The sequence below is a fragment of the Macrotis lagotis genome, chromosome 2 (genome assembly GCF_037893015.1).
Source record: "Macrotis lagotis isolate mMagLag1 chromosome 2, bilby.v1.9.chrom.fasta, whole genome shotgun sequence".
NCBI classification, from domain to species: Eukaryota; Metazoa; Chordata; class Mammalia; order Peramelemorphia; family Peramelidae; genus Macrotis; species Macrotis lagotis.
Window position 1 is genome coordinate 20,135,610 of NC_133659.1, and position 12,340 is coordinate 20,147,949.

Consider the following 12,340-nt stretch of genomic DNA (forward strand, 5'->3'; position numbering starts at 1 on the left):
AAATTGGTAGACGTGCAGGGAGACGCCCTGAGGCTTGATATCCAGAAACCCTGCTAACAATTAACATTGTTTAGTGGTGGACTGGGTTCCTTCTCCTTGGAGATCTCCGAGCGCAGATTGGACAACTGCTTTATGGCAGAGATTCCTCCAGGCTGTGGGTTGAATTACATGGCTGCCGAGGTCCTCGCCAACTCGCAAGTCCCATGATTCTGTGAGAAATGGTTTCCATGTCTATGGTCTTCCTGAATTCTCGGTGGGGGAGCAGGGCATCCTGCAAACCTTCTTAGCTTTCTCTTAGGACATTTTTTTTTTTTGGTGTGACAACAGGCTCTATTTTTCTTTTCTCCACATTTCCCTCTCTCTTCCCCTTTAGCCCACAGCCCAGAGTCTCTAATCCAGTTCCTAAATGTTCTGTGGTCAGAATAGTTTAGGAAATGCTACACTCTGTTATTGTTCGTGACATTGAAAGGTGAAACACCTAGACCCCTTTCACTGGAGATGAGTGAGCTGTAACCCCATACCTCTGTCACACAAGGAAAAGTCTCAGTTTCAGTTGCAGGTATTGTTCAGATGTATTTTATTGTTTCCTTTCTATGTTCTAGGATAATCAAGCAAAAAGGAAAAATGAACACGCTCTGTGGCCTACAGTCTGCTAGGAGAAACTGTGTTTTCTTTCGGTTAACTTCACTGACAAACTGGAAAAGCTCTCTCAGAGTATACATGACTTCAAAGAGGACTCCCCAGGTATTAGTGAACCGTGTGGGGAACAAATGTCGAGGACAAAGCCTGAGGAAGAGCCCTGGACTCCTTTGTTCACTGAGGGGAAGGCCTTCCTTCCTTAGGACCTGTAATAACAGCCAGGAAGGACTTTTAAATACCCAAGGCAGAGAAACTTGGAAAAGCATGAGCAGCGGCTCTGAGTGGCCCTACTTCTCTTCGATGGAGGGAGGTGCTATCCTAGCTCTCTCCGGACTTGTTCCTGGGAAGGGGTTTCCTGTGAAAGGCATGAAAGTTGTCAGCAGTTTCCACACATCATTGAGACTTCGGGCTGCGCCGACTCCTCTTTTCTGGATCCTTCTTAAGCCAATGCAGAAGCTTCTTGCAATCATTGTTGGCAGGTGAAATACTCTGTTTTTTTTGTTCTTGAACTTTTAGATTGTGGGGAAAGTTATCTCTTTTAAAGGAAAAATACCTCAACCTAACTCAATTTAGCATAAATTTTAAGGTATTGATAATCCTGTATCATCTTATACATTTTCTTTATTTACGAAAATTGTAGAATATTCATGTTTAAAGAAATCTTGGCACACAGTCCAAACTCAATTCATTCTCTTTCTCACCCAGGCTCTCCTCTCTTCCTACCTTCCCTACTATCTTAAAAAATTCCTTTTTATTGTATTTTCAGTCCTGAATTCTTCCCCTCCCCAGTTCCCCTCCCCCATATATGAAGAAGGAAGAAAATCTAAACCAAGCAAATTCTCACATTAACTATGGAGAATACACACTCACCCCCCCCCCCCCCCCCGCCCCCGGAACTGTTTCCGAGCCACTGTTGAGGGACCAGGATCCTTCCAGGCCCTGCAGCTCACAGTGAGGGCTCAATTCTTCACCCTGTCTTCTCCTCCCCACCCCACAATGTCCAAGCTGTTGTAGAAAACTGTTGATTCTGCCTCTGTGATGGCTTACATGTCCACCCTCCTCTCCCCTCTGACTCCACCCCCCAGGGTGGCCGGCCTCTCACTCTAGGGGTCTACTGGCCTCAAATCTCTTCCACTCTCAAGTCCATCCTCTATTCATTCTCTCCAGTGATTTCTCTAAAGCTCAGACCTGATTATATCATTCCCCCCAGCCCTACTCGGTAAACTTGGGTGGTTCCCTGTGACCTCCAGCATCAAGGAGAGAATCCTCTGAGGGATCCTCAGAGCCCTTTGTTATCCAGCCTCTCCTGCCTTTCCAGTCTTCCTCTAGTTTATTCCCTTCAGACTTAGACCACTTGTGCCCGATCCTCTCTCTCCTGACCCTGGGCCCTCTCCCTGCCTGCTGCTGGCTTGAGCTTCTCTCCTTCCTCTCCTTCACCTCTTGCTGCTCTTGGCTTCCTGGTTCCCCTTCATTGTGCCTTCTCTTGGGGAGAGACAACCTCGATTTATCTTGTTTGTTCGTAGTTGTTGTTGTCGTCACAGTCCCCCATTGGGAGGTAGACTGTGAGCTCCTAGAGAGGTGGAACTGTTGTGGCCCTTGCCATTTCTCCCAGAGTGTGCAGCCCTTAGTAGGTCCTCAGTACCTGCTCATGAACTCACTTCAAGAATCAGAGAATTCAGAATAGGAGCGACTTCGATGTCAGGCTCCTTTCTCCTCTGCAATTCCGGGTTTCTTGGTAGCAATCCACCCGAGGCTGGGGAAAGACCCTTCAGCCCAGGAGGGGCAGCTTGAACACCCCTTCGGAGGCAGGAGCCACCTCTCTCCCCAGGTAGCCTCTTTTCTTCTTGAGCAGTTCAGATCGTTAGGTTGCCTGACGTCCTGGGGCCATCCATTCTGCTCCTGGGCTGGCCCCAGACCACTGAATAGAGCCCATCTAATCAGGTATTGCAAAATGGGTCTTTTTCAGCCTGTCTTATGGCCTGCCTTCAGCCTCTCCTTGTCCTCTCTAGATTTCTTTAGCTTATTAATGCTCTTCCCCACCTTGGGTACCCAGCCTTTGACCTCAACCCGGTCCCCAGGACTCTGCTACCTCCCTATTTCTGAGCTCCTCTTGGGGGGACCACCAAGAGCATTTGTTTGGCTGTGACAATCTCCTGACTCTTTGACATTGCCTTTTGCTTTTTTTCCCATTCTTATTCACAGTTAATATTACTAATTCTATATTTCCTTCCATCTTATCTTCCCCGCTTTGTACTTTTCTCTCTCCTTTCCTCTTACCCCTCTCACCAATGTTTTTTTAATTGCTGCCTCTCTCAAACTGCCCTCCCTTCCATCAGTCTTCTTCCCTTTTCTTTCCCCTTCCCCCTTTTACTTTTATTTTTTTTGAGATCACCACCTAATAAAGACACTGGGTCTTTTTGGATCCTAGTTCTCATCTAGTGTGTTGGTTTTCTAGACATCTCTTCAGCACTAGCTTCTAGAATTCTGAGAAGTCAAGGACAAGCCCACTGACTTTAGTTTCAGATTCTTTAGTCAGACCTTTTGGATGATCCCACCAGCCCCTCTGTGGGGTCTGATTTTAGCTCCCATCTGCAGAGCAAGAACCTTCTATTGAGGGCTTGCTGTTAGAACCGGCAGACTCCTCAGTCAGATCTCCTATGAGATGAGTGCTTCTAAGGGTGGGGGGCAGCAGAGAGGGCAGCTGCCTGGAGCTGGGACCCCTTAGCTCAAATGCAGCCTCAGGAATTTTCTGCTGGGTGACCCTGGGCAAGTCATTTCCCCATAGCCTGCCTCAGTTTCCTCAGTTGTAAAATGGGTGCTTGTGAGGCTCAGATGAGATGATCCTTATTGTATAATGCTGCTAAAAAGCAGGTGCTTAATAGATTCTTGTTCCCTTTTCCCCTTTGCAAACATTCCTTTTCAAGTATAGGAAAGCTGGAAAGAATGAATCATAAAAGCAGAAAGAATCTTGATGGCTTATCTCCTATAGTCTACTGCAGTCCAAGTTTCCTTAAAATTTTTTTAGATTCGACTTTAACACCAAAAAAAAGAGAAATTTTCAAATGCAAAATAGAAAACTGTGGGAAGACATGAATCTCTGTTATGTATAGCTTACTTTTAAAAATTATATATATACAATAAATTCAACACTTAAAAAAATTTTCCTGCTTGTATGCAGTTTTCTCTGAACTAGCTTCTGTTTCCACCATTACATTTTTAAATTACTCCAATAATCTCATTTCTTTTCTCCTCTTTTTCCCTGGCCATTCTGTCTCTAGTTGTCAATCCTTCCCCTCAGTTAAAAAAAGGAAAAACACAATAATAAGCAGAACCAACACACAAATCAGTGATATCTACCCAAGTTCGCTCTGTGACTTGGATCTGCCCTGTCTTTTGGGCTGCTCACTCTGTTACTGGTGCTGAGTGATCCCAGCTCTCAAAGGGTTACAGTTCCCAGTAGTTTTCTTTACATTGTTAAAATAGTTCCCTTAGGATATGGATGGTTTCTGTCTAGTTTTAAGAAATATGAAATGTTTTCTGGTATCTGTTCTAATGATTAACCATTCTTATAATTAAATAGTTCATCTTTTCATCAACCTATACTTTATTTCTCTAATTAAACTATTTTTCTCTTTGACCCTGGAGCCTGGAAACAATTAACCAGTGTCCATATAAGACCTTTCATTTTTTTTTTTTTGGTCCACTGTTAGTCATTAACCTTTTCTTTTTTTTAAAAAAATATTGTTTATCCTATATATCCTTTTTTGGAGGAGTGTTTTGCAGACAGTGGAGTCAAGTGACTTGCCCAGGGTCACACAGCTAGTTATTTTTAAGTATCTGAGGGCAGTTTTGAACTCAGGTCCTCCTGACTCTAAGACTGGTACTCTATCCACTGTACCATCTAGGTGCTCCAAGTCTTTGCTTTTCTAAACTGCCCCCCCCCCCCAACTCTTCTAATCCAGCTTTAAGAGTACTGGAGTCAGGAGTATGTGGACACATCCAGGGGCAGGTGGGCTTGTCAACCAACAAGTATTTATTAAGCTCCTACCAAGGGTCAGATAATTTTCTAAATTCTGGGAATACAAAGACAGGAAAAAACTAGTCCCTGCTCTTCTAAGGGCACATTCCTTTTTTTTTTTTTTTTTTTTTTTTTAGTTTTTGCAAGGCAAATGGGTTAAGTGGATTGTCCAAGGCCACACATAGCTAGGTCATTGTTAAGTGTCTGAGGTCGGATTTGAACTCAGGTCCTCCTGACTCCAGGGCTGGTGCTCTATCCACTGCACCACCTAGCTGCCCCCAAGGGCACATTCTAATGGAGACAACTAGGTATATACCAGATCTCCATGGAGTAGAAGAAAGGTGATTTCAAACGAGTTTTAGAGGGAGAGGGGCCTGAGAAAGGCTTCCTCCAGAAAGATGAGCTTTGAAGGAAACCAGGGAAACAGGTGGAGGGGTGGGCATGGGAGATGCCCAGAAAACCAACACACTTGATGAGAACTAGGATCCAAAAAAACCCAGGGTGCTGAGGCAGCTGAAAGACACAGAGATGGGGACTGAGTGATTTGAGGGAGGGGGGGAAGGCAACAAGAGAAGTAAGAATATAGGAGATATGAGGAAGAGAAGGGTAGAGAAGCCCTTCTGAGATACTGAGGAGAGAGCCTGCACCCAGAGGCAAATCTGGCCTTAGATCCTTCCTAGTGGGGTGACTCTGGGCAAGAGACTAACCTTGTGTTGGTGCAGTTTCCTCCTCTATAAAATGGGGATGCCCTTGGATTATTGTGAGGCTTGAAAGAAATGACATTTGTAAGGTACTCCTTAAGGAGTCATAAATGAGTTTGTACTGGATCTGACAGCAGTAGGGAAGCTACTAGAGCTCTTTAGTGATAGGAGCGAGTGTGTGTATGTGTGTGTGTGTGAGAGAGAGAGAGACTGAATGGGGGATGAGTTGGAATGAAAGGGACTTGAGACGAGCATCCCTGTTAGGAGGCTCGTGCAGTAGACCTGGTGAGGGATGATGAAGGTCTGAACTGAGAAGGTGCCCATGAGTGGAGAGAAGGAGAGGTGGATGAGAAGGTAGAAGCAAGATTTGACAGTACATGGGGTGAGTGAGAGTGGGGGATGGGAACTGGGTGACTGGGAAGAACATGGATTTTTCTCCAATAACAGGAAAAATTGGGAAGAAGGAAGGATTTTTGGGCAGAAGATAATGAATCCACCTTTTGTACATGTGAAGTTTGAGATGCATACGGGCTCTCCAGTTCAAGATGCAATGACCGTAGCTAGGAGGGAGATTAGTGCTCTGTAGATTGAGGAGTTGTGTAGCTGAAGATGATATACCAGAGCAGCCCATAAGGTCCCCAAAGTGGAATGAGTGAAAAAGAGAAAGGAACCAAGGACACAGAATTTCAGATGTTTACAGAAGACATATCTTTGATGGAGAACCAGCCATGGAAACTGAGAAGGAAGAGTTGGATGGATAAGAGGAGAAGCTACTGAGAGAGCATCAAAAAGATGTTCATTGCTATGAAAACATAGACAGGAGAGGATATTCGGGGGGGGGGTGTTTCAGGATATTTCTCTTTCTCTCCCTCTCTGTGACTCTGTCTCTGTCTCTCTTCCTCCCTCTCTGCTCCTTCTCTGTCTCCTTTACTGAACTCCCACCCAGGCCATACCCACTCACACTGGATGTCCCACAAGGCTCCGACCTGGCCCCTCTTCTCTTCTCCCTCCATGCTACTGTATCAGCTCCCGTGGATTTAATTACTATCTCCTTGCTGATGATTATCCAGTCTTTCTATCCTGCCCTAATGTTCTGCTGATCTCCAATCTCACATCTCCATTGCTTTTCAAACATCTTGAACTGGATGTCTACTAGAGTCTTATATTCAGCTTCTTAAAAACAGAATTTTATCTTTCCCCCTAAACCCTTCCCTCTCTCCTCCCCTTCCTATAACTGAAGAGGACAAGACCACTTTCCCAATCCCCCAGGCTCCAACCTAGAAGTCATCCTGGACTCTTCACTATCTCTCCTGGTACCCCCCCCCCCCCCCCCCCACTAAACTCCAATGGCTTCTTACATCTCAGGATCAAAGACAAAATCTTCTGTTTAGCATTTAGGGCACTTTCTACTGTATGTTCACTCCCTGACAGGGTCTCCTTGACCCAGGGTTTGGCCCCCTAGCTAGTCCTTGACCAAGCCCCTCTGTCTCTGGACTCTGATCATGTTCTCTGTCTGTCCCTCAGACTCCTTGACTTTTATTGCTGGCCTCCCTGGCCTCCTTTTGGTTCCAACTGAAGACCTATCTTTTCCTGGAAGCCTTCCTTCCGTTCATGGTTTCCTCTATATCCTCTCCAGCATCCTTTGTATTGATTTGTGGGTGGTCTTTGAACTATGCTTGGATTGGAAGCTTCTTTTGCCTCTTTTCTTTTTTTTTGCATCCTCAGTGCTTGACCCAGGGCCTACCTGGGACATAGGAGGCACTTGGTCAGTAATTATTGATTAGCGATTTATTGACAGTGCAAGATGTTACAGAGAGATACAAGAAATTCAAGATTGAGAAAAGGTCATTACATTTGGCATTTAAACCATTGATGACTCTGGAGAGGGCAGTTTCATTTGATTGATAAAAATGAACACATTTTCTTCTTTGTTCCTTCCTCCTTCCCTCTCTTCTCCCCTAAATTGGGAGCAAACAGCAACAAAACAAAGTCCTTAAAATAAATACATAGTCAAGGAAAACAGATTCCCACATTGGTCATGTCCCACAAATCTATCTCATTCTGCACCGAGTTCATCATCTCTCTTTCAGGAGGTAATTGATAGGAAATCATGGTTGGTCATTGTGTTAGTCAGAGATCTTAAACCTCTCCAAGTTATTTGCTTTTATAGGGGTATTGTTATGTAAATTATTCTCCTGCCCACCCGTTTTACTCTGTATCATTTGATGCAAGTTTTCCCAGGTTTCTTGGAAACTTGTGCCAATGACTTTAAGACTTTCTCAAGGAGTTTAGCCATGAAGGAAAGAAGAAATAGGGACAATAGTAGTAGAAATGTTGGGATCGAGCAAGGATTTTTTGAAGGATGGGAGAGATCTTGACCTGAGACTGAGTCTCAGTCCAGGAGATTGGGAGAGATTGATCATTAGAAAGAGAGGTGATAAGAGTGGCAGCAGTTGACTGGAGAAGTCAAAAGAGGGATCCATCAGTTCAAGGATAGGTGTTAAGGAGTTTGCCTTCATCAGACACTTGAATGAAGGGGTCATAGTGAGGACAGAAGTTCAAGATATGTGAGAGGAGGAGGGGAGGGCGATGCTCTCTGGGCAGGGGTACCATTTTCTCTGTGATTTATGAGGCAAGGTTCTCAGCTAAGACTGTAGAAGAAGGAGGTGCTATGGGAGGCTAGAGGAAAGATGAGTAAGTTTGGAAAGCTGCTGCTGTGGATAATGGGATAGCAAATCGATTCGGGAGGAATAGAATGTTTGCTTTGTTGTAATGAAGGCCCAACCTATTTGAGGTCAGATGATAAAAATTTTTGGAGAACCCAGTCTGCAGTTTAGTGATTTTCTTTATCTTCTTTAAGGAATCAAAAAGTCTGGTGGCAGTTATCCAGTGTTGGGGCATGGGCAGATGTAATTGGTAATATGGTCAAGGTAGGGGAGGGGAGGAAAGTAGCCAGTGCAGGGTTGATGGTGAGGGAAAGAACAGTGGTGGAGAGATTGGACATCATGATGGGGGCCTAAGTACAGACTTAGGGGGCTCATGAGACAAAAGAAAGATAGAATCAAACATGATTATAATCAGGTAAAAGAATTTCAGACTCCATGAACATGAAAGTAGGACATTCTGGTGATGGCCAAGTGAAGGGTATTACCATCTTTATGTGTGATCGAGGTGTAATGGAGGAATTGGTTGTGGGAGAAGTTAGGGTATTTGAGGGGTCCTCAAATATTAAGGCAGGAGATGGAAAAGAGAGAAAGATTGTGATCCAGGTATTGAAGTCATTGAGGAAGGAAGCCAATAACCAAAAGAATGTGATTTGGACCATAAGTTTTTGAATCTCAAAGGAAGAAAAGGTGATTTGTGAAGGTGAGCAAGGATTTGGAAGGGATATTTTGACTCCTCTATTCCATCTGTGAATCAGGGGGTGTGAGTTAAAGTACAGCTAGAACAGAGAAGTCCTGTTTTTGTTTTCTCACAGTTAACACTCCAATAGTTTTACAATGCCCAGTAAACCTCTGGGCTTTTTTTTTTTTTGCTATCATTCCTCACTCATGATTGTTTTCATGGATATTTGATCAGAATGCATGCATGCCATGGCTCCATGAGCATCTGCAATGATGGCTCACATCTCTGTTCAGAAGAATCAGTCATAATGTATGGGGAAGTAAAACAGACATTCTGGCATTATTCCATTAAAGGCTTGGTTGAAAATCCTTAAGGAAATAAGTCCATATTCCATTTGCTTGTGTGTTCTCAGAAATCATTATGTCACAAAAGCGGGAATTGTTGGTTCTTTCTCAATAACATGAAGCTTTGTTCCTTTTTTATGTTTTGGTTTATGATAGTATTCCACTATTAGAGGCAGAGGAGAGAGGCCAATCTCATTTCCAGAGCTGTGTGTGAATGTCTAATAACGTGCAATGTCACATTAATTTCAAGGACTTTGGAAACAGGGAATGTCAAAACCAGTATTTGTTTAGCCAAGTAAGACCGATAGCAGTGAAAGAAAGAACTTAATTCTAGCAGCTCCTAAGATAGAAATATTGGGGAACTTTTTTTAAAGAAAGAAAATGTAAATGTCATTTTTTAGACTTATAATTTCCTGAGCTGATTTATTTGATGTATTTCAAAATGTATTGTAGATGTCCTTCAAAATAAGATTTATGCAATATCTATTCAAATGCTTTATCTAAAGACTTGTCAAGTATACTGTGTGTTGTACCTCCTTTAGCAGAACCAGACCCACAACCTAAAGCTTAGTGCCAAGTGCTGGGAATATGAAGACAAAAGCAAAACTTTCAAAGAAAATTCAATTTTTTTCATTTCTTTTGTTTTTATATCTCATGAATATCCTTTTGTATCTCACTCACTCCCAGAGAACCATCCTTTATGAGAAAAATTAAAGAAAAAAAATATTTCCACAAAACTTAACTAGTATGTCATCCAAAGCTGATTTTGGGGGAATAGTTTACATCCATTGTCTCCCATCTTGAGTTCTTGACTGTCACAAAAAGGACTGCTTTCTATTTTTAGATGTTTATGTGGCCTTTCTTTTTGTCATTGAGCTCATGGGTTTATATCCCTAAGAATGAAATTTCTGGATCAAAGTAGATGGATGTTTGGGGCACTTTTTAAAAAATACAATTCCAATGATTGGATGACTTAAAGCTGCATTAAATGCATTCATGTGCTAGTCTTTCCCCAACCCTTCCAAAATGAATTGTTCCCATAGTGGCTCATCTTTGTCACTTTGCTGGCTGTGAAGTGAAACTTCAAGGTTGCTTTGATTTGCATTTCTCACATTATTGTGAGTTACAGCAGAGACCTCAAACAGGTAACGAACAGTATTCCCAAGTGCAGTCCGAATCAGATTAAAATGTAATTGGGAAATGCTTAACAAAATAAGCAACAATATAATAAAACATAGATAATAAAAATAGCTGATTTTCTAAGTCTATATGTGGCCCACAAGGGATCCTTATGTAGGGCTAAATGACCCTTGTTTCTATTTTTTTTTTAGGTTTTTGCTTGGCAATGGGGTTAAGTGGCTTACCCAAGGCCACACAGCTAGGTAATTATTAAGTGTCTGAGACCAGATTTGATCTCAGGGACTCCCGACTCCAGGGCTGGTGCTCTATCCACTGCACCACCTAGCTGCCCCCTCTATTTGGTTTTGACAAGGCTTTGGAACATTCTTTCATATGGCTGTTAATAGTTTGTATTTCTTCTTTTGTGAACTATATAGTCATATCTTTTGATCACATAATGTTTGGAGAATAGCTTATGCTCATGTATTTCTGTTTATTCTCTCTCTATTTTGTACATCAGACCCTTATCAAAGACATTTGGTACAGAGATTGGCCCAGCTGAACATTTCCTTTTTTATCTTCATTTCATTAATTTATGCAAAATCTTTTTCATTTCATGTCCTCAAAATTATCTATTTTATCTTCTGTAATTGCTTCTCTCCTTTGTTTGATTAGTGATTCACACAGAGGTGTGAAAGGTCTGTCATCTATCTGATTTTTTAATAGTGCAATTTTTAATATTCAGGTTCAGAATCCACTTTAAATTGGGTGTGGAACAAGTTGTCCGATTCAGACAAGGTGGAGTTAACAGGGGCCCATATGAGTTTATGTGGAATATGTATAAAATGTCTGTCTATCCCATGGTCATTGTGGGAAGAGGTGCTGAGCTGAGCATCGGCAATGAGGCCAGATCCATGTGCAGGATGCAGGATGGGAGTTCTCTGGTGAGAAGGCAGAGTTACCTGTCAGGGAAAGAGGTATGAGGTGTAATAGGGAGCCCCTCAGGTTGAGAGGAGGCAGAGGCTTTAGCAAAAGCACTTTGGCAGCTGGGTGGAAAACGTATTGCCACAGGGAAGACTGGAGACAGGGATGATTACACGAGGTTGTAGAGTGAATATTATGATCTTTCCCATTGACTTTATAATTTTAGAAATGCATTATTAGGGAATTTAAAAAATCTTTTTTTTTACACATTATATGTTATTTTTGAAATGTTTCTGGTCTAACAGAAAGCGTGTCTCACGGCCCTCTTGTGCCCCATGTTCTGTGCCCCCATCTTCCCACTTTGTGAGCAGAGTGTGGAATAAAACTCCTTTTTCAAAGAGTTAGGAACCTTACCTCAAATGTGTTAGTAGTCAGTTTTAGGGCTCACAAAGGACTTTGCCTGTGTCCACTGGGCTAAAGGGAGGTCTGAAACCTACCAGATATTTGGCAGCCTCTGATTCGGGGAGAGGTTTTCCCAAATCTGAACTGATTTGAGATTCACTTCCAATTCTTATTAAGTTTGTATTTCAGAATAGCTGAAGTGTATCACTCTAGAATAAAGTGTAATGGTGGCATCACGTGTTATTTGGTTCTTTGTGATCTTTTAGTCAAGAGCTTTGAAAGTTGAGTAACCACTGTAGAAAAAAATATGATGCAGAAAATAAGCATAGGAGAGCTCCTGAATGCATTTAATTCTAAGAAAAAGTATTTGGTATTTTACTTGTTATATTTGATACTATATATTCCCTGCAATTTTGTAATTTTTTTCCTTTCCAACAGGGGCATAAGAAAATGGTGGCAGACCCTCCCTCCCAACAAGAAAGAGCTATTTAAAGAAAGTATAAAGAAGAATAAATGGAAGTTACTCCTGGGCTTGAGTAGTTTGGGAATATTATTTGTTGTCTTTTATTTTACTCACCTGGAGGAAAGTCCAGTCACAGGACGGAAAAAGTTATTAGTGTTGGGGAAAGAACAATTCATGATGTTATCACAAATGGAATATGATGCAGTAAGTAGTAAAAATAGTGAAAATCCTCTTTTTTTATAGAATATTCCTGATGTAGCCTTTCATTCAAAGCAAGTTAGGAAGGGCTTGGAAGAGAGGTGGGCTGGCCTCAGGGCCCAGGGATGTAGCATGGAATTCACCCATCTGGGCCTCATTGCCTCTCTTGGCCACATGGGAGCCTTCC

General features: G+C 42.5%; 1 protein-coding gene across 7 annotated transcripts in view; it reads left to right on the forward strand.

Moving 5' to 3' along the window:
• Nucleotides 1-12,340, forward strand: part of OMA1 (OMA1 zinc metallopeptidase) — a 300,900-nt gene that overhangs the window by 17,324 nt on the left and 271,236 nt on the right. For 6 of the 7 annotated variants that reach the window (XM_074221328.1, XM_074221324.1, XM_074221325.1 and 3 more), the window contains 2 exons: nt 603-1,118; nt 11,931-12,159. In XM_074221328.1, the coding sequence (XP_074077429.1) occupies nt 625-1,118; nt 11,931-12,159 (723 nt within the window). In that variant the 5' untranslated portion in view covers nt 603-624. Of the gene's footprint in view, nt 1-602; nt 1,119-11,930; nt 12,160-12,340 lie in introns of those variants that run through there. The other variant, XM_074221330.1, reaches the window with a different exon arrangement.